This window comes from Cynocephalus volans, chromosome 3 (genome assembly GCF_027409185.1).
Source record: "Cynocephalus volans isolate mCynVol1 chromosome 3, mCynVol1.pri, whole genome shotgun sequence".
Taxonomy (NCBI): domain Eukaryota; kingdom Metazoa; phylum Chordata; class Mammalia; order Dermoptera; family Cynocephalidae; genus Cynocephalus; species Cynocephalus volans.
The window spans coordinates 60,455,901-60,477,513 of NC_084462.1; the positions used below are offsets into that span (position 1 = coordinate 60,455,901).

At 48.9% G+C, this 21,613-nt stretch overlaps 1 protein-coding gene across 1 annotated transcript in view; it reads right to left on the minus strand.

The window, feature by feature from the left end:
• Nucleotides 1-3,608: 3,608 nt before the first annotated feature.
• Nucleotides 3,609-21,613, minus strand: part of CEMIP (cell migration inducing hyaluronidase 1) — a 69,342-nt gene continuing 51,337 nt past the window's right edge. Inside the window, exons 20-28 of the mRNA XM_063091824.1 lie at nt 19,813-19,993; nt 18,330-18,545; nt 15,019-15,230; nt 13,929-14,114; nt 10,036-10,240; nt 9,787-9,873; nt 8,964-9,121; nt 5,466-5,566; nt 3,609-3,736 (exon numbers count right to left, since the gene is read on the minus strand). Coding sequence (XP_062947894.1) covers nt 3,609-3,736; nt 5,466-5,566; nt 8,964-9,121; nt 9,787-9,873; nt 10,036-10,240; nt 13,929-14,114; nt 15,019-15,230; nt 18,330-18,545; nt 19,813-19,993 — 1,474 coding nt within the window. The remainder of the gene's footprint in view (nt 3,737-5,465; nt 5,567-8,963; nt 9,122-9,786; nt 9,874-10,035; nt 10,241-13,928; nt 14,115-15,018; nt 15,231-18,329; nt 18,546-19,812; nt 19,994-21,613) is intronic.

The window sequence follows — 21,613 nt, forward strand, 5'->3', positions numbered from 1 at the left end:
GGAGGGAAGAGGGAGGGCGGTTTTGGTGATGGGGAGCAATAATCAGCCACAATGTATATTGACAAAAGAAAATTTAAAAATAAATAAATAAATAAATAAAATAAAATAATAATAATAATTTAAACTAATTTAAATGTAAGTAGCCACTGTGGCTAGTGGCTGTGCTACTGGATGGTGCAGATTGAGACTACTCCCAGTCTATCCTGTTCTGACCTCTGCCCTTACTCTTTCCTCTCCAGACCCCCAGCCCTCCACCTCTGCCCAGGTGTGCCCTCTACCTGCTTCTGCCCCTCTTGTCTGCAGCTTGATGTGAACCTATTTTTCCACGTCAACCTTTATGCTCTCCTCAGACATTGTATTTGGCCTCTGACCCAACGTGCCTATGAGGAAGAGACAGCTCTGCTTCTAGTCCACACCCTGACAGCCCCGATAGCGCCTGGTTCCCCATTGAGGAGAGGGTGGAACTGACAGCCTACTGATGGCTTAGGAACATGGAGGATGCAGCATGTTCTGGACATGCCCAGCCACATGAATGACATCTTCTCTGTCATTGGACCATTTCCACCTGCTCTTGTGGGTACCCCCTTTGGGGCCGGGGCAAGATAGGATTTTGACATATGAATTTCTTGGGAATAAGGCCATGGAAATAAAAGAGGCAGACTCACTGGATGCCTTCATCCATCTTATTTTCCTTAGAAAACTGATTTACAATGAGGCCCCCTTTAATGGAAAACGAAACAGGCAGGTGAGACAATGACATCTTTTGTATGTTTATTATGGTACAGCGAGATTTTCCAAACCAGAGCTGAGTTCTTCTGCTCCCAGTATACTCCTTCCAGGCAGTCCAAAGGACATCCCCAAACATGATATTTAAGACAATTCTTCATTTCTCTAACAGTTACTTTTCGAAGTGCATACATAATAAATAAATAGAAAATATATCTTTGTTCATGGTGACACCTACAAGAAATGTTTACATACAAAACACACTATACATCTAACTCCCGAAAAAGAACCAGCTATTTCGGCAACAGTAAAAAGACAAGCATTTCAGAGGAGCATTGTTTTCCTTAAAGGCCTAACTCGCTTTAACGCTTACAAACAGAAACAACAAGAATGATTTTCTAAGCAAAAGGAGAATTCGCGCTACCAAGAAAATGTGTAGACACTGACTCTTGGAGAATGGTTTAGGAAAGAAAGTTTTGTGTACAGATCCTGTACTGTTAAATATATGTACAACTCTGAGAACTTTCAAATAGACACTATTTTTTTTAAATGAACTAAGCCAAAGACAGTCAACATTCCTGGCCACCTGAAAGTGATCACACCCTAAGTGGTTCACAGTGTGAGACCCTTGCATGAAAAGAGTTGGAAAACTCAAAACTGTAGACAAGAAGGACATGAGGTCATTTTAACTCTCCTCCCCATCACCACCACTCCTCCCCTTGGCAGAGGTCCTTCCTGTGATTTTAGCCTTTGAAGTGGCCGTGTCCTAAGAGGCAGAGTCCTGTTGCCACCTCCCAGCAGCTGAAAGACCAGGGTGGTGGGAAAGACCTCTCTGGCAGTAAGCTCAACTTGGGGAGCGGACTTGAGGATCGAGTCTCATGTGTGCAGCTGGGCAGAGGGGGCCAAGCAAGCCCTCTTTGAAGGAAAGAGTTTGTGGTTGGGGCAGGAAAGGGGACACATGCGGTTCATGATGAGACCCAGGGAGAACCTGGTACCTCATGAGAGACCAGAAACTACAGATAGGAGTTTTCCCTCTTTCAGGATCTCTCCTTGCTCTCTCCAGGGGAGACAAGGGAGAGAGCAGAATATTAAGCATAGCTGAGAGGGCCTGGGTGGACCCAGCAGCTCTTCAGACCTCCAAGATCAGCCCCAGTGGCTCATGAGAAATACTCCAGCGTGCCCTGACACCATCTGCTGGGCCGCACTGCAGAGCTGCAGAAACAGGTAGCACCAGTGGAATGGCCGCAGCTGCTGTGCACCCCGGGCATGGTCTGGCAGGTGGTGTGAACCAGATGAAGGCTGCAGGGACCGCCTGAACCAGGAGGAGGTGGGTTTGTGTGCGCAGAGGAGCAGGAGGGAGAGAGTCATTGGCTAATTGTCCTACTCTGATCATTTCCTTTCCTTCGAGGGGACCTGACCTCATGTCCAGAAGCTGCTCCAGGGGTGCCTGGGCACCCCGGGACACTTGTGGAGGCAGTGCCATGTGCACCAAGGGCTGGGGGCGCGGAGCCCTGCCCTGGCCATGTGCTTGGGGTCTCGCTTTCCCCATCTGTAATAGGCAGGCTTTGGACTAGGTCCTTTTCAGCTCTGAAATCCTGGCTCACTGAAAGCAAGCATGCTTGGGTCTCCTGGAGTGCTTTTCTGCTCAGTTCCCTGGATGAACAGCAAATGGGGCCCCACACAGCTCACGTCTGCAGACTCGACTCCACCCTCTCCCAGAGTCTCAGGTGGGCTGGCTGGGGGGCCACATTCCTCAGTGCTCTGGGCATGATAAGCCCAGCCCAGCCCTCCCTTCTGAGCATGCTTCTCCATCATGAGTGAGCCAGAGAGTCAAGGGCAAAAGGAGACCCTGCAGTCACCCAGCTTGGGCAGATGGTGGCAGGAAGGGCTTGACCTCTGAACCAGAGGCTGCCTCATTGCTTTCTACCAAAATGTCTCCCACCCTTCATTCCTGCAAGCGTCGTTGCCACCTCCTGTGAGAAGCCTTCCTGACCCACTTGGGCACACAGGATCTCTCCCTCCTCTGTACTGGCATTGGTCTCTGTCCTACCTCTGCCTGGCATCAAAGTGCACGTGGCCCTGACTGCCCACCCCCCAGATGGCAGGCCCTTCACACCAGGCATTAGTCCACCTCTCCATCCAGTGTGCACCAGGCACCCAGCATCATGGGTGCTTGCTGAAAAGAATGCTGTCAACCACTGCTGGGTTCCAGGGACAATGTGAAAAGCTGCAGACTTCTGGAATCTTAGAACTGAAAGGCCTTTAACAGCCACCTAGTCCAAGTCCCAACCTGCCACTCAAAGTCTCTTGAAAGGTGGGACACCTCCAGAGGCAGGGCTTGCCTCTTCCCCAAGGGTGGCTGGTTCCATCTTGGTGAGCTCTGTCTACACACCAGCTCCTAATCCCATGAAGATTGGTTCTTGCTTATAGGAATAAAGATCTCCTTAAAGCCAGGACCCTAATTTCTGTGGGAGACCATAGGGACCTGTGAGTAACCCAGCCCCCTAGGCTAGCCCTAGCCAGGTCAGGGCTCCTGCCAAAATGGACCTCTACTGCCAGCACAATCCAGGTCTCCCTATGTGGTCCCCACACCCCCACTGAAGAGGCACAGATAAGAGAGAAGCACCCAAGAGGCTGCAGGAAAGAGAAGTTTCCAGCATCAGCCAACACCGCCCCGGGGGCTGCAGGTAGATATTTGAGTAGGGGCAGGTGGCAGCACCAGGGATCTCTGATATCCTTCCTTTGGCCCATCAGGGCTGATGCACGGCCTTCCCGGGCAGCTGCTGGACAGGGGCTGGGGAGACCAGCAATCCTGCCCTGGTCCACTGCCAAGAGTCCACCGTCACAGTCCACTGTGGGTGGCACCGTGGTGGCAGCTGTCCTCACAGCTTCTTCTTTCTCACCACAGGGATGGGCACAACTTGGAAGATTTTGGCATTGTGGTCCTCGGTGTCCAGAGTCACCCAGGTAGGCCGGAAGCTGCCTTTGAAGCCAACAAATACCATTTTCTCTGAAAAGCAATTATGAGTCACATGAGCAAAAATCCTATGAGAGAATGGTGACACCTCACCCCTTTCCAGGGTGCCCTGTCACCATTCCCCTGCTCCCACCAGTTACCCCCCGGCCACACTGGATGGGGTCCCCCTGGGAAGAGCTCCGTGCCCAGCTACTGGTGGTACCTGACATCTGCATGGGGCATGCAGGGTCTTATCTGAGCCTCGCGGTCACCTAGGCAGGGTGGTGGCTCTGCTTTCCACAGGACAGCCATACACCATAGGAAGTGGAGAGGGCTAGGAGCGGGGAGACTTCCCAGGAACCCTGCCCACCTTCGAGCTGACTCTATGATCTAGTCCCCGCCCCTTTCTGAAGCCCAGTGTTCCCTCCTGTCAAACAATGGCATTTGTCTGTAAGATCTCTTCCTCAGCTCTATCATTCTGTGGCTTTAGAAGCAGGTTCTAAGAAGTGAAGGAATTTGTCCAAGAGCAGGGAGTACATGCTGCAGCCCAGGTTAGAGCTTGAGATCCCTGAACCCCACACAGCTATTTCTGTCTTACAGTTCAGAGCGTAACCATCCAAAGGGCACAGGAATCCATGTCTGCACTCAGGAATGTCCCCCCTGGCAGACAGCACAGAGTTACCCTCACTGGGCAAGTGCCACTCAACTTACGTCCCCTTACATACACCAGCTTAATTTAAAAGACAGAGGCCCAAAAATGATTCCAGGACTGGGCTGGAAAAGATGCTTCTCTTTTCCTTGTGTTCTTTGGCTGGTTTGAAGGGCTTTTGTTATTGCCAGTTTTTGTCTGGTTGCTGCCTGGGATAAACATTCCACGTGATGAGCTGCTGGTTTTGATGTCTTTCATGGTCAGGATGGCAGAATAGCTAAGAACCCTGGCTTTGGATTAGGAAGATTCAAATCCTTAATAAGTGTCTTAACCATCTAATTCTCTAGTTTCCTCATCTCAAATGGGAATAATAGTTAGTAGCTGTTGCACAGGTTATTAATGAGCATGTGAGATCTTTGTAACCTGTTCAGCGAGGTACAAGGCTAAACACTGAGTGGTAATGGCAGTGATCATTATCACTGGTATCTGTAGAGCTGCTCCTCCTCCCCTCCCCACCTCCTCAAGGACTCTGAACACGGTCTGTGATGATGGTAATGAGTGTCATGCCGACATTTCTGTCCTGGCTGGATTCTTCCAGCACAGCCTGCACTAGGGAAATCTGTATGAGGCTTCATCACAGAAGAGCTACGTGACCTTGGACAAACTCTGGGTTTGAATTTTCTCCTTCTCTACCTAGCTCAGAGGAATAAGCAAGAGTTTTGCAAACTGCAAAATGATGTTGGGCATCAGCTGGCATGTTGAGGAAGATGTAGGGCTCCTGGCCAGTCTGAATAGCAGGAACTGGGTAGGGAGTCAGACAAAGCCACCCTCTGATGATACTTTTGTTGACCAAAGGGCCACTTGCTGAGCAGATGGGTGAACAGCTCTAGCACTTTTATTTCAGTGTCTGGTCACAAGTTAAAATAAAACTGCTGCAGTGTAGGTATGGTGGGTAGGTGGCGTTTTGCACATTCATTCCAGCAGACCACCAGTTGTATTGAGGATTTTGAGGCTGTACTCAAGTTTAGTGGGAAAGAGTGTTCTGGACTCATCAAGGGATAACAGCAACCTCCATGCCAGGCATTTGCCTTCTCTGGTTTCATGGTCAACTTAAACCCCAGTCCAAACCCTTACCTTTCAATTTGAGACCTTTGTCTGCCCCAAGTTTTTCCAGCACTCTGGTCCACGGTCCTCTGGAGATGTATCTTCCCTTTGATGCCATGAGAACTATGGAACTGAGCGAGAAGGAACTGATTAGAGGTCTAGAAGGAGAGGGCAAATCAGAGCATGTGAGGAGGGATGTTGGATAGTGCACAGCAGGACTTGGGTTAGCAGCTCCCAGAGGCCTGAGCAGGGATCTGGGAAAGGGCAGCCTCTGCTGCATGCTGAGCTGACGGACTCTTTCCATGTGGTGACGAACATCCTGAGCACCCCTCCCACACATCTGGCCATAGTTGTGCCCGTGGCCTTCTCTGAGCCTAGACTCGGCTCACTGCTTTCACATGTCTGTCCCCACGCAGGACAGAGTACATAGAGCACACCATCTGGGAACCACACCTACGCCAGGGCTGGGCACACAGTAGGACTTCAGTATGCATTCCTTCATTCGAATGTTCTCAACCCTGTTTGGATAGAACCAGCTAGAAATACGGCAATGTAGAAAGCCAGAACAGAGGGAAGGAAGCAAGCAGGGGAAGAAGGGAGGCAAGGGGAGGAAGAGGGGAGGTGACGGCAGGAGGAGGGGAGCATCTGTCAAATTATAAAGCCATCAGGAGCTCCCTGGGGTACTGGAGTCTCAGGAGCCAGCTGCATTGTCATCACCTGGGAGCTCATTAGAACTGCAGACTCGACCCACAGCAGGCCTTCTGAATCAGAATCTGCGTTTTAACAAGGTCTCCAGGTGATTGTGTGCACATTAATGGTTGAGAAGCCCTGTGCTAGAAGATTTCTCCTGCAGCCCATGTTTCCTGCAGTGTCTTCTGATGGTCATAGGCTTGGTCATCCTCCTCTGAGCTGCAGAAAGAGCATGGCCAGGTCTGAGAACTTTCTGGAAGAACATCATGTAGTTATCATGTGCTCAGGCTGACCTGTTATGTTCATGTCTCCTCCCTCTCTGGTCAGGCAAGACAGGGTTACTACCTCCATTTTGCACATGGGGAGATGGAAGCAAATAGTTACAAGTATCTGACAGGACCTGCCAGAGAGGAGGTATGCTTGGAGCCATGTGTGTGCCCAGCCTTGCAGAAATCCAACTTGGGGTCAAGGAGTATCTCCTTCCCACCTTGGGTTGTATTCAGACCGAAGTGCAGAGAACACAGCCTTCATGGTGGCAGACACGGCATGCTGGCCCAGACAGGAGGAAGTGAGCGCCTCCCTTGGGAATGGAAACTGGGGCAGAAGCTCAGTGGGGCTTCCAGTTCACTTCTCAAGGGATCTCCATAACCACAGACCACAGTCCAGACATGGGAAAACTGTATAAGATTCTGGAACCTGTTGTTACCCCCCACTTGTGTCCCACTGGGAGCAGCAGGAAAGCTCTTACCATGCAAAGGGCTTGTGTGCAATAGGACAAGTGGGAGGGAGCTGGGAGCTGTCTCGGGCTCTTCAGGAAGGCTGCAGAGGGAGGCCCAAGGGATTGGTGGGGCGAGACTATTAAGGACAGAGCCTTTGGATTCAGGCTCTGTTCCCAGGAAGATGTTTTCCCACTGTGCCATTTCAGAATGAAAGCTAAAGGCCCTTTGGCTGAGCCTAGCCTTCCTGCTGGGGAGGACTGAAACCAGATTCGTGCCCTCTAGCCAGGGATCTGGGTTAGTTCACAGGAGTGGGACAGGGAGATGGGGCTTCTTGGATCACCACGGCCTCCTGACGGTGCCTGGAAGCTCGCCTGCCCATGTTAGGTGTCCCTCTTTGCCTGGTATGCGATCCTTATGGCCTCTAAGTCCCTGCACCAACCAGTACATAGTCTCCCATGGGGTGACAATTCCCAGAAGCCATCCTTGATGTTTTTGGTGTGAGCAGCTGCCCTCTTCTTTCCCTAGGACCCTGGGGTCAGTGGTGGCCCTGTGGATGGGGCAGGAAGGGTAGGCAGGACCTGCTTGGCTCCATTCCCAGTTGCTTTCCAGGAGATCACAGAGGAGTCTGGTGGTACCCCATTCCTGCCTGGGTGCCCAGTGCTAGCCCAGTGAGGGCTTCCCCAGGAGAGGTGCACTAGGGCTGCTGCATGGGCTGACAGGAGCCTCCCCAATTGTTGTAAACACAGCAACTCTACATCTGAGTTTTTGATTCCATGCTTCTGCATCCTGTTTCATTTCAAGAAAAAATACTCTGGCCAAGAAAGGCATGAAAATTACTGATGTCTAGATGATAAATATATTTTTCCCAAATTGGTAAATTGCATCCTTCCATATGAGTCTGCACATGAAAAATATAATGTTAAAGAAGCACCTGATGGGGGAATGAAGGTGGGACTAAATGTGGTTAAGCAGAATCTCACATGGTGTCCAGTTCATGCTGTGCCTCTTAGCATCTGGGAAGTACATTTGTTTTCATTCAATAACTGTTTACTCTGCGTCAGGTGCCACATTAAGCACGTAGACTTTCCACCAAGTGTGGCTCCTGAGTGAATTCTATACCCATTTAAGTAGCCAGGTACTATGCTGGAAATGCAAAAGTGAATTAGATGTGGTCCCAACATCAAGTGCACATCCTTGATGGGACAAAAAATGTGTCCACCAGTCCTATTGTGAGTAGTGCTTTAGTAGAGGTGAAACTTTCTTGTTGACTTGGAAGCGACCTCACTAAGGAGGTGAATGTATGTTAGACTTGGAAGGTGGTAGAGAGTTGCTAAGGAGAGGACACAGGTGATCCATGCATTTAAGATGTTCAAGCCAGCAGCCAGGATGGAAGATGGATTTGAGCTGGGGAGATTGGCAGAGCGAGGCCCATTAGGAGACTATGCCAGTGGTGTTGGTGACAGACAGGGAAGGCCTGGATGGAGCAGCAGCAGAGGACCCTGTGGAGGAAGCTGGCAAGTATAGTTGACAGGCTGTGGTGACAGCGTGGGGGAATGACAGAAAGAGAAGATGCAGCATGATGTCCAGACTCTGGTCTGACTCTCTGGATGGATGATGACAACTTAACCCAAATAGGGAAAACAAGAGCAACTGCTGGTGTGGGAAATTTAAAAAATAAAAATAAAAAAGGATGAGAATTGAGTTTTATGCGAGACGTAAAGTAGCAGTTGGATAGGAATGTCTGGTGCTTAGGAAAGAGATCTGGGCTGGAACACTCAGAAGCCACCAGCATTTGGATCGCACTGAAGGTGTGGGAGGGGATGAGGTCATGCCAGAGAGTGTGGAGATGGGGCAGAAGGCCAGGGCAGCCTCCCCATCTGTGATGGGGCAGTCCCGTCAGCCTCAGCTGACCTACATTCACAACAGCCCTGGCTCCAACAGCACAGTCAAGCCATGGACGTTTCCTGATCCCGCACCCAGGAATTGTGGGCAGACTGTAGAGACTCCCTGAGTTTTCCCAGCCTGGTCTGTGAAGAAGGCCTCAGTGAGAGGAAGGGGGCCCAAGTCCAGGACTCTGCTGTGCCCACGGTCAGTTGCAGAGGCAGAGGCACAAACTTACTTGTCAGGGATGGCCACCACATAACTGAAGAGCTGCCACGGGATGCCCTGCAGAATGGAATTCCTGAAGCTGGTGTGGCTCACCACGTGCCCTCGGCTCCCGTCAATCACCACCACCTGGATGCCATCTTCTGAGCTAGGGTACTTCCTCCCATCCACCTGCAGAGCCAAAGCAACACAGGTGTGAGGCAGGGTCCTGAAGGCAGCTGGGGCCCGAGGTTCTCCTGCCTGAGCAGTTCCCAGGCAGATGCTAAAGACAGAGGTTGCCTGTGCAGCTGTTAAAAGCATAAAACCCACTTAATTCAATTCCTTGTACCCTCGGTAGTGGGTTGAATAGTGGCCTCCAGAAGATATGTCCAACTGGAACCTGTGAAAGTGACCCAATTTTGAATAGGATCTTTGCAGAAGTAATTAAAAGATCTCGGGATGAAATCATCCGGGATTTTTAGGGTGGGCCCTAAATCCAAAGATAGGTGCCTTTATAAAAGAAAGGCAGAGGGAGATGTGGGACTCAGACACACAGGAGAGAAGCTCACGTGAAGACAGAGGCAGACACTGGAGTGATGTGTCTGAAAGCCAAGGAACGCCAGAGATTGCCAGCAGCCACCAGAAGCTACAAGGGGCCTGGAACAGATCTTCCCTCAGAGCCTCCAGAAGGAACCAACCCTGCCCGCACCTTGATTTTGGACTTCTGGCCTTTAGAACCATGAGAGGATACATTTCTGTTGTTTGGAGCTACGAGTTTGTAGTAATGTGTTACAACAGCTCCAGGAAACCACCTGTCAATGAGCAAGCCAGGACCCTGCAGGGCCAGAGACGCTTACTTGAATATAAGCAATGTCACTGCGGAGGTGGAAGAAGTGCTGCCTGGAACTTTCCATCTTCACCTCCAAGAAGTGGTCCTTTGTCTTCTGGAAAACAAACAAGCCCGCCGTGGAGGTTAGGTTTGGGTGGTCCCTTCACTTCCCCGTCCCCCCGTCACAGGAAACGGGTTGTGGAGCTGAGCTGCTGTCGAGAGAGGAGCCTAATTGGGCCTGGGCCCGACTGAAGGCCAAAGGGCACCAGCCACTCACCAGCTGAGAACCAAAGAGCTTCTTGGGCATGGGCACGTCCACGACTGCCCTCTCGGCGAACTTGGGGTAGGCTGTGGCTGAGCAGTCGCTGATGCCTGCATTCTTTGGGATCAGAGCTTTAATCTTGATTCTCTCACAGCCTTTCACAGAGCAGAAGGCAAACTTCTCTCTCTCGTTCTGAGCTTTCAGCTTCAGGAACAACAGCCTGCACACAGGGAGCGTCACTGGGCATGTTGCTTTGGCATTCGCAACCTCCTCCCCACCCCCCACAGCCCCGGCATTTAGTATGTGCTGGTCACTGTGGTTACACCCAGTAGGCCTTACAAAACGGAGCCATGTCTACCAGAGGGTTATGTGTAGTTGGAGAAATAAAAAACAAACGCATCAAACAAAAAGCCATTACTAAGGCTCATATTCTGAGCGTGTTCTATATGCCATGCCACGCACATACCATAAATCGACATCATTTATTCCTCAAACACTCCTGTCAGTAGGTACTATTATCATCCTGACCTTCCATGGCTCAGAGAAGTGAAGTGACTCACCTAGGACCAAGCACGTGGGAAGTGACAGCTGGGATTTTCCATCCCATCACTGTGCCTGTGAGGAAATGCTGTCAATCTTCCTAACTGTACTTCTCTCCAAACCATAATATATTCCAAGAATTATTTTATGATTTATTCAGAATAGTAATTATTATTGTGAAGGGGGCTGACTCAGAGTTACAGGGAATTGGATTATGAGGGAGCCATGGTACTAACTTGGGATTTATTTTCATTGCTCTTTTAGCTCAGAAAAATACCTTCAAGCTGAGTCCCACATCTGACACATTAGGAGCGAGGGAAGGGGTTCTCGAGCACAGACTCCTCTCTGAGAGCTGATCCTACACTGAGCCCAGCTGACCCAGGGAGCTGTGACCCCCACACACCCACCACACAGATGATGGGACCAGGGCACATGCTGGGCTCACAAGAGAGGCCATTTATTGGCTACCAAGTAGATTCTCCCTCTCACAGATTAGAACTAAGACACCCAGCGAGTCTTGTCAACTACTAGTTGGTGCTCAAACAAAAAGGCCACCTGGAGTCGGGGCTGGCACAACTATTATGTCCCATGTGCCTGCTGAGGAACCGAGAGGGGAAGGCAGCCCACAGCAAGAAGTTGACATAGAGGTCAAGCACGCGTGTGTATGTGTGTGTATGGACGTGTGTGTGTATGCACGTGCGTGTGTATGTGTGTGCATGGATGTGTGTGTGTGTGCACGTGCGTGTGTATGTGTGTGTATGTGTGTGTGCGTGTGTGAGTGTGAGGAGGGCTTTGCTGTTTCTGGACCACTGCCCATGAGGTCAGTTGGGTTTTTATTTCTTGCAGATGCCTTGGTTTCCTCTCAGTACACCTCCATTTATTTGAGCTCACTAGAGTGGCTTTATGTTTCAAGCCATCCACACCAACTTCATGTTTCTTGCATCAAGCGTTCACTGAATAAATTAGAAGTGGACCTGTGCAGAGGTCTCAAGCTCATGGCTGAGAGAAGAGCATCCACCTCCCCACCCCGCGCCCTGCATCCCACGCTCCGCACGCTGAGGAAGCTGGGGTGGTGGATGGGCGCCCCCTTGAGACAGCTTAGGAGGAAGGCCATTCCGTGCAGCCCCTGGTCACACTGCCACTGGGGGCTCCCAGACATGGTTGGAAACCACTCCAGAGGGGACCAAGATGCAGAAGTGGGATTGGCCCTAGGGCTTCTGCACAAGACTTAACAGTATTCAGGTTTCCTTGTTGCCATAATGTATCAGATTACTTAAACTGCGAGGGACCTAAAAGACCATCTGGCCCACACCCCTGATTTTATAGATAGCAGCTGCCTTCCAGTAATCCTGACCTGCAACTTGGATGTGTCAGAGTCGGCTGAACTGCCCTGGTGCCAGGTAAACCTAGGCTCAAATCCTGGCTGTAACCAGGTAATGTTTCATAGTAGTGTTACTGATGGCCATATACCTTAAATACTACACTTATAATTAGGTGGCATCTGGCAAACTCAGCTATCCAGAACACAGTTAAAATCACTGGAATGTTTTTTTTAACCTTGAAAAATTCAGAGATGATTCAGAGTTTATATGTTTCACACTGTGGGACCCCCTCACTTTTAGCCTATGTATTTTGTATTTTACCCCTAATTATAGCAAGCTGGTTATCAAGTGTTCAGCCCACAGTAGATTAGAAGATAGCCACTGAAGGCAGGTGCTCTGAACCTGAGTAAGATATAACAAATTTATTAGGCAGAAGGATTAAACTCAGACCTAGGAATTCAAAAACCTCAAGAGTCTGGAGCCCTTCTCCACAGGAAACAAACATCCTACAAGCCCCTAAGGGTGTCACTGAATTAAAGCACAACATAATCAATAGGCATAATGATAAATAAACTTAAGCTACCAGAAAAAGTTGAATTATGCAGCAAAATCTGCTTAAAGGTGACCAGGGGACAAATCACAGATTTTAAAAACTTTTAATCAAACAGATTCCACTTGTTTAGTGGCAGTTTCCATTTGAAAATTTTATGTCTTTGGAACGTCCTATTTGCCATGATCCTAAAAGAAGAAGAAAATAAGCATGGACGGTGTTACAGGGTCTTTACCTTATTTTTTTAATCATTATAATTTATACCGGTGTGTGGGGAATATTAATTCCTCCTACTCTAGTTTTCATATGGAAGGATTTTTCTAAATACTCCTCCTGAACTCTGCCTTGCGCTCTTGTCCACTTCTTCCCAGTGGGGGCCAGTGACTCATCTGACATGGGTTTGGGGAATGCAGCTCAGCCCACAGAGAGCGGGCATTCTGGTCTGCCCTTCCTTGCCCTAGGTTTGGGGGCTGGGCTCTATGTGGGGAACCTGTGATTGCTCGGTGCTGCCTAGGGCTGAGGAGTAAAATTGGGGATGGTACTGGGAAGCTCTGTTCTCCAACAGCTCCATCATCAATCAAACTATAGTTTCCTATCCACCTGCCATCTTGTCTGCCCCACAATTTGGTTTAGAACTTGTGCGGGCAGGAAAAGGGTTGTTATTTATTGCCCCAACACCAACATTTTACTTAATGCTTTTGATTTTCACATTTTAATTTTCTCTTCATAAAACTGATACAGCCACACCCCACACCCCTCTTTCAAGAAAAGAAAGAGCATCTATTATCTATTTCTTTATCATTTATTTCGATATAAGAATAGAAAAATGGCCGTAAAATGATCTTTAGCCCTTACTTCTCAGAGGGTTTGCTATCAACAGCTTCATCTCTTTGGAGGTGTGTTGGCATTCTTAAGATATTAGACTAAATTTCTTTTTAGGGGAGAGGACAGTCTCGAAGAACAGATTCTTTAATTCCATTACATCGCTATTGAATAAAACCTAACGCAATTCAGCAAAAGGGCAAGGGCTTGGGATTCAGATAGGTCTAGGGTCAAATTCAGCTGTACCAAGTTTGTCCTGTGGTCTCTGAGCAAGTCACTCTTATTTTCTCTGTGCCTTCTTTGCCCATCTATAAATTAGAGCTAGTATCATCTGCTCGAACAGTGTTGTTGTGAGGATTCGAGATAGTGTACCATGTTTTTTGGATTCCAAGATTTACTGCCTTCACTTTTTTCCTTAAAGTGCATATAGGTATATGCCCTATAATCCACATGTACATTTAATAGTGTTTTTTTTTTTTTTTTTTCCTTTCAAAGCTTAACAACCTTAAATGTCATTAGGGCATGGTACAATCAACCTTAGAATCAAAGAGCCTATGAAAATGTCCTGCATTAATTGTCACTGACTACATGGTCATTCCTGGGATTAATGGAAAGACCAGGGGAACAAAATGAGGTCGAGCCACTTTTCTGCAGCCACGTGGGAGCCTCCTCACCCCGAGTCCTCATCCCAGTAGTAGTGGCTCCTGCCAGGATAGCTCTGCTCCACTTTGTCCATCTGCAAGGTCCTCACGAAGGTGCCCGTCTTGGATGTTTGCTTCAGCAGGCGATTGTGAACATCCGAGAGGATGGAGAAGGTGGTGCCTCGTGGGTAGCAGAGCCCCACTCGGATCCAGTCACCCCTAGAACCAGACGAAGGGTCAGGTTACAAGCAAGGATGTATGGGCCACAGGGCCTTCAGGGAACACCTCATAGACAGACCAAAGAATTCTCCACCAAATGGCACCTCCATTTTTGAATGGGGAATTTTGAAAGAACACTTGCTATTGGTCATGACTGAGTTGCATACTGTACAAGGAGAGAAGAAAGACAGCAGCTGCAGTGAGCAAGGAGGATCACCAGGATGGGTCATCTCAGGGGCCTACGCTGGGCGTTCTCCACATGAACTTGGGCTGGGAAAAAGCCGCTCTTTCAACTGGACTGTGGTTAGAGAGCACAGGCTGTGAAGGACCTGGGTTCAGCCCCTTCCCGGTCCCGCATGGTCGTAGGGCCCTTTTCATCTCTTTAAGTCCCATTTTCCACATCTGATAAAAGTCTATCTCACAGGAATACGGTGACAAGTAAATAATGCACATCGGGAATATTTGAACATATATACAGGAAGCCCTATCCAGATGCCTTCAGCAGAGCCTGTTTCCTTCTCTGTGAAATGGTGACAGTAATACCCAGATATTTTTTGCCATTTATCGAATAGTTGGTAATGCCAGGTCCTGGGCGAAATGCTGTCATCCATCATCTCAGTCAATCCTCACTGCGCTCCTGTGAGGGAATTCTATGCCCATCTCAAAGATGGAGGAACTGAGGCTATAAGAGGTTAGATGCCCTGCCCAAAGTCACCCATGCCCAAAGTGGGGGCTCAGTGTGTCCTCTGATTCTTAACTCCTGGGTGATGTCAGGACCACAAAAGCTAGCCTGTGAGTGGCAAGCCCAGGACTTTGCAACAAGACATTGTTATCACCTCTGTCTTGAGCTCAGCCAGAGCAGCTGTCCCCAGGTCACACTGTGCCTGGCCAGGCTCCCACTCACTTGTTGAAGTTGATGAGCCAGATGGCAAGCTCGGCGGGGGCTGTCTGGTCCCAGTGGATGGTGTAGCCCTTCTGCAGAGTAATGACTGGCTGGTACTGCTGGTAATGGGTGCTCCTGGTGAGGGCTCCCTCCAGAAAGAGAGGGTGGCTGGGGAAATCGTTCTTGATGATCTTCATTCGCAGGTTACTGGTCTTGTAGGCCTGAATGTACATCTTTCAAAACCCAAAAAGGAAACATAATGAGGCTATAACAAGGGATTATTCCAAGAGTGTCTGGTTAACATCTGATTACAGACCACACTTTCACAGGCACTTTCTCTTTACACAGCCCTTTTAGAAGGCTTGATGAAAGGCCAAATAAGGGGACATCTCTTTCTGCTGGTGGATGCAGCCCAAGCCATACTGTGCAAGCCAGCTAATGCTTCCTGTGCCTCTTCAAAAACGTGCTCTGTTGAGGAGCCACCAGTGGAAACTTAAGAGGCGTTTTCTTGATAGTCAGATGGCAAGTTTTGGAAAAGAGAGAGAGATGGAAGGAGAAGGAAGGGAGAGAGAGGGAGAGAGAACTTTTATAATTCTACCACAAATGCAACTCGCCTTTAATCGACAGGTGCTCTGCCTGCATTTGAGAGCATGCCGGGTGTGTTGCCCCAGTTCTCCCCTGGCTCTCTGTGTCTGCCCTTGTGTCAGTCCATGTGGATGTCAGTGCACGCTGGAAGGATGAATGGTGTCTCATTTCAGAGAAACAATTGAAAGCGAGACCGTCAGCCACTGAATCCCAGGGACCAAAGAGCCCAGATGCTTTAGTCCAGCCTTGGTTTAAAACAGTGTGTTCTGTTTTAGGGCACATCCCATATTCATAAGGTGGCATCCGTGCGGCTGTGACCAAGATAGAGCATCACACCAGTGTGCAATGACACTGTGCCTTTGGAAGGAAGGGGCTATCTTCTACTACAGTTTTATCACATATAAGATGGAAAGAGAAACTTCAACCCCACCCATCTTCTGGAGTTGTCATGAGCATCAAAAGGTAAAGGTATATTAAAGCATTTTGTAAGCTGTAAAGGGAGGAGATTATTAATGATAACTAACCCATAGCTAGTTATGGTAACCTGGCAAGCTCCAGTAATTAGCCCTTTTCTATACAAGACAAGCAATGCATCAGAAAGCAAGGGTGGAGAAGGGAAATAAAGGCTCTGCCTGGGATACCTAGTCCTGAGCAGTGGTGCTGGATAGTGCTGAGAGTCTGTTTGCAGGCTTGGGTTTCATCATTTTCCAATTATTCAGGGCATGACTCCCACCCATCAGCTCCCTTCTGCCTCCATTTCCCTTATCTTCCTTAGACCATCACGTCAACCACTCACTCCCATTAGCATCTTGGCCCTTGCCCTGTCAACACATGCAGCAGAAGCCTCACGCTGGATCATCCCACAGGTCTACCTCCTCTCCCAGGGCTCTGGAGCAGAGCTGAAAAAATCCCACAGCCTGGGAGAGAGAGGCCTCTTCAAACACACCGTCTCCAATCTCCAGTGGGTTTTCAGCACTGCCAGGTGCTCCTTCTACACGTCTCTGGTCAACATTTTCCACTCTACAGCCGCTCTTCCAAACCTTTATCACTCTCTGCAGGCCCTCCTCAGGCCCACTCCCCAAATTCTCAGCACATGACCTCACCTTCTGCTGCAGAAAAAAACACCCTCAGCTTCCTGCCCCCTCCCTTGTCTTCCTCGGGTCCCCCCTCCTACTCAATGCCAGCCCCTCCTACCTCCCCCAGCACCTGCTCCCCCAGCTGCACCCTGCACCCACCTGCCCCCATGGCCCTGTTTCTCTCAGCCTGGCATTGGCCCCTCTCCATCTCTCCTCCAACTCCACACCACCATTTATTTTCCAACACCCTGATTGTTGATTTCCACAGTGGTGATAATAATTTCTGCCTAGTAGGACACTTATGGGGACAACTTCATTCATTCAAGTTTCCTTCCCCCTCTGGGGCCACCCAGCTCACAGGGCTTCCCTCCTAATCTGACAATTCTTCATCTACTCAGGCCTCTCTCTCCTTATTCATTTATTCGTTAGTCATTCACCCTAATAACAGCAGTGACAATAATACAGTAATGGCTAACTAATATTGTCAGTTTGCCATGTTCCATGCACTGTCTACGCCTGCACTGTCCCATACAGAAGCTGTTGGCCACATGTGGCCACTGAGCACTGGAAATGTGGCCAGTGTGGCTCAAGACCTGAATTTTTTTTTTTTTTTTTTTTGTGACCAGTAAGGGGATCGTAACCCTTGGCTTGGTGTTGCCCGCACCGCGCTCAGCCAGTGAGCGCACCAGCCATCCCTATATAGGATCCAAACCCGCGGCGGGAGCGCCGCTACACTCCCAGCGCCACGCTCTCCCGAGTGAGCCATGGGGTCGGCCCTCAAGACCTGAATTTTTAATTTTACTTTAATGAATTTAAATTTAAATGTCAAAAAAAAAAGCAGTGTAAAATATTTTTTTCCATTAAGTCAACGTTATTTTTCTGTAGGGCTTTGTTGAAAATCAGCATCCCAACTGAGTGGCCTGTAAATGTAAAATATACACTGGATTTTGAATACTTAGGAAAAAAAATGTAAAGTGTCTCATTAATGATTTTTTTTGTATTGATTACATGTTGAGATGATAGTAATTTGAGAATAGGAGTTATTATTATATTAAATTAAATTATATTAAAATATTATTCAAATTAATTTCTCCTATTTCTTTTTACTTCTCCACATGGCTACGAGAAGATTTAAGAACACATGTGTGGCTTGCATTATTTTTTGTTGGATAGAGCTGGTGAAGCATTTTGCATGTATTACCTAAAGACATCCCAAAATCTCATTAAGGAGATTCAGCTATTATCCCAATTTTACAGATGAAGAGACTGAGGCTCCAAGAGTGTAAGTAACTTGCTCAAGTTCACGTAGTTAGTAAATGTTGGAGCCTGTCTTGAATCCAAGCATTTGACCCAGAAGGTTCTTTTTTCTTTTTTTTTTTTAAAGATGACTGGTAAGGGGATCTTAACCCTTGACTTGGTGTTGTCAGCACCACGCTCTCCCAAGTGAGCTACGGGCCAGCCCAGGGGGTTCTTTTTTCTAAGCATTCTGCTTACAAAGTGTTTTGACTTTGTGAAAATCCTATTGGGTAAATGAAAAAAATAAAAAGAAAGAAAAAAGAAATATGTACTTCTTTCTGGCCCAACTCAGAGCTGGGCATTCAGTAGGCGCTCACTGAACGCTTGTCACATGAGTGAGAGGGTGAGTGACCAGCCCCAGGGAGGCGTCCCCACCTGTGCATAGCGCCCACTGCAGATAGCCCCTCTCCAGTCTGGAACATTGATGCAGTCTGGGTGCCGGACCAGCCAGTTGTCATCCTTGGTGAGGTAGGAGCCAGGGTACTCAGACACAGAGCCATCAATGTCGTGGAACACGGACGTCTTATCCCCATCCATGTCTAGCTGGTTGAACCAGGGCCCAGGCTCTCCAAAGAACACTCTGGAAGTAATCTAAACAGAGCCCGGGAAAGTTAGGTTGGGCCAGAAGGTGAAAGGAAACTGCAGCCGTCATCAGACCAGGGCGAAGTTTCCGATTTCCGCTGACATTACAAACCAGCCAAACCAAAGATGCTCTCGGGCACCATAGGAAACCACACGGCTGACCTCTCAGATGGGGCCAGAAAAACAGTCAAAGGTTCGCCGTGCCTCAACTCCCAGACCCAGCACATAATTCTGGCCTCTGCTCACTGTTGGCTGCTGAGAGTGACTTTGGAGACTGCTGTGATACACAGGCTTAGACTGCAGAGATAGGAATGAGGAGGGGGGACTGAGGAGTGTGAGCATGTGTGTGTGTGTGTGTGTGTGTGTGTGTGCACGCGTGCGTGTGTGTGTGTGTATGAGCAAGAGGTGGTGCATGTATGAGAAAAGGTGTACACACACACATACACACACACACACACACACACACACACACACACGTAGGGAGGCCTACATGTGTGAGAGAGAGTGTGGAGTGTGCTGTGTTTCAGGAAGACCATCTTGCAGCACGAACCCTTAGAGATTTCTGTAACTGACTCGTTCAGGCCCCCAGTGGCCTGCGTGAAGAAATTAAGTAATGTTAGCTTCACATCCTTTCCCTCAGCCTGCCAGTAACCAGGCAGACGGGCAAAAGGCGGGAGCAGGGAGGAAGGGTGGGGGAGGGAAAGGTCTGGGAATCCATGACCCAAAGAAACTGCACCAGGAGGTCTGGACCCACCTGATCTCACAGGGCAGCCCTTTCTCCTGACTTCCCACCCTCAGCTGCTCTTTTATTGGCTCTGTCTGCGGCCAGGAGGCAGGCCCCTGTTTATATTCTATGTTCAGGGAGAGATTAAACAGATCATCTTCAGCAAAGACTTCTCTTGGAAACTGCAGGGTTTGTTAGATTATTTGTGCCAACTCAGGTGGCCCGGTCAAAGTTGGGTATGTCAACGCCAAGACCCATGGAGGAACAGCCTCAGAAGCTTGAGTCCAGCGTAAGGTTCCTACTGAGGCTCAGTGGGCTTTGAGCAGGGCGAGGGCAAGCAGGCATTTACCCAGACTTGACCTGTGGGGCAACCTAGGCTTGTACTTTTCCAGTTTGGGTGCAGAGCCAACTGGGACACAGCCCAGTCTACTTGGAGGAGGCTTTTCAACCCCTGCGGCAATGGCAACAGCTCAAACTCCAGGCCCTGGGGGACTTGTGAATCACCATCCAAAGTCTGGGTTTGCCGGGAGTCTGCCCTGGGGCCTCACTCACCGGGACGTCCTCAAAGGCAATGTTGGTCACGTTGTTATGGGGGCAGCTCTGCCAGGCGTTGTTCAGGCGGAAGGCCAGGGCACTGGTGTGCCGGCCCTCCAGGGCCGCAAACTTTCGGAAAGTGCAGTTCTGAATGTTGATGGGGCCATCATAGAACTGAATTCCTCTAATCGGAAAATTCCTATGGAGTTAAGGAAGTCAGATGTCAGTCCGAACGCCGTATGGTTTGCCCCTTCTGAGGTGGCTGGTAACAGAGACTTTCTGGGTAAAGCCATTCCTGATCCCACCTGCACAAACTCTCCCACCCCAGATCATTATTATTCATTCATTAACTCACTAAGAAAGCATGCATGAACACAGTGTCAATCAATGATTGCAGGATGAATGATTGGATGGAGCTATGAATAAAAGAATAGCTATCTAGTTGCGGATTTGGGGGACGGTCCTCTACTCAAATGTTCCCCCCAATTTTTCCATCATACAAAGAGTCATTGGGTACATACTGTAAGTGCTATTGAAGAGTGCCAATATTATGTCCCTTGGGAAGACAGAGCTGTTAGTCATTATCGCCTTAGTTTTAGTTGCTGTAACAATTTAATCTGATTAAGACCCAGATGAGTTTCTCCCCTGTGAGTAGGTCTTTCAATGGGCAGTGTGCTGGGTTTGGGAAATGGGGGAAAAGAAGGACACAGAATGGAAGGTGATAAAAATGTGGTAAACACAACTGCAATGCGACTTTTCGAGCATCCCTACAAGAGAGGGCAGGTTCCGCTGGGAATGTAAGACTGTGGACCGACAGGGGACCCCAAGAGGGCCCTAACACCCAGACAGCAGGGGAGAGGAGGTGAGAAGAGGCAACAGGCATGGACATGGAAGCAGGCGGGGCTGCAGAAGAACTGGTGACTTGGAAATGTTGCCTTAGCCTAGCAGGGGATAGTTTGCTCAGAGACGCTTCTCCCATTTTGCCTTGGACTCCTGAGCAGGGCACGGGTAGCAAGCGAGGGGCTGGCTGGGCTTCCTGGTGGGCTTTCTCAGTCCTGGCCCCAAATCTGGGCTTGCTCATTCTCTAAGCCCAACACATATGGTGTCTCTACACCTCTGGCGCCTCTCTCTCCACAGCAAACATAAGGTAGACAGGATAGAAAGAGGGAAAAGCAAGCAGAAAAGGGACCTGTCCATGAGGAGAGGCCATACCCCAGCTGTCCCCAGTCTTTGACCCTGACTCCCCTCCATCCCAATATGGTTCCTTGAGGAAGTTCCTAGTTACACCTGTCTGAGCAATATGGCTTCAGTGGACACCAAAGACTCCTTGCATTTCCATATTTTTATATTTATAACTGGTTAACATCACTGCCTAGAATCCCAATTCCATGGGGTAGCTCTATGCATTTTTCCAATTATGGTATTTTAGGGACAGCCCTTTTTTACTAGCTCTATGCTTAAATATTACTATGCTTAAATCATGTGCTTACTTTACCTTCAGACCCTAGCCCAGTTCTGCAAGTGATGAATCAACCATGATTAGTACTACACAGTCCTGGGTTCCTGCTTTCAAATGCAGTTTGAAGAACATGCCTAAGTCTCAGAGAGCTGTTAAGCAGCTGTAAACAAGATCACCTCTGGAAGTCATCAGAACATTCTGGCCCTGGGAGGTTGGTAACCCTCTACAAAGAAATCCCAAATATGCAGACCCAAAGTTGCTCATAAAAATGATAGAAAGGACTGCTGTGTCACTTAGGTTAGATGGAAGCAAGGGCTTCTCAACAGTGCGTGCCAAAGGAGACCATGATTCTTGGGTTGG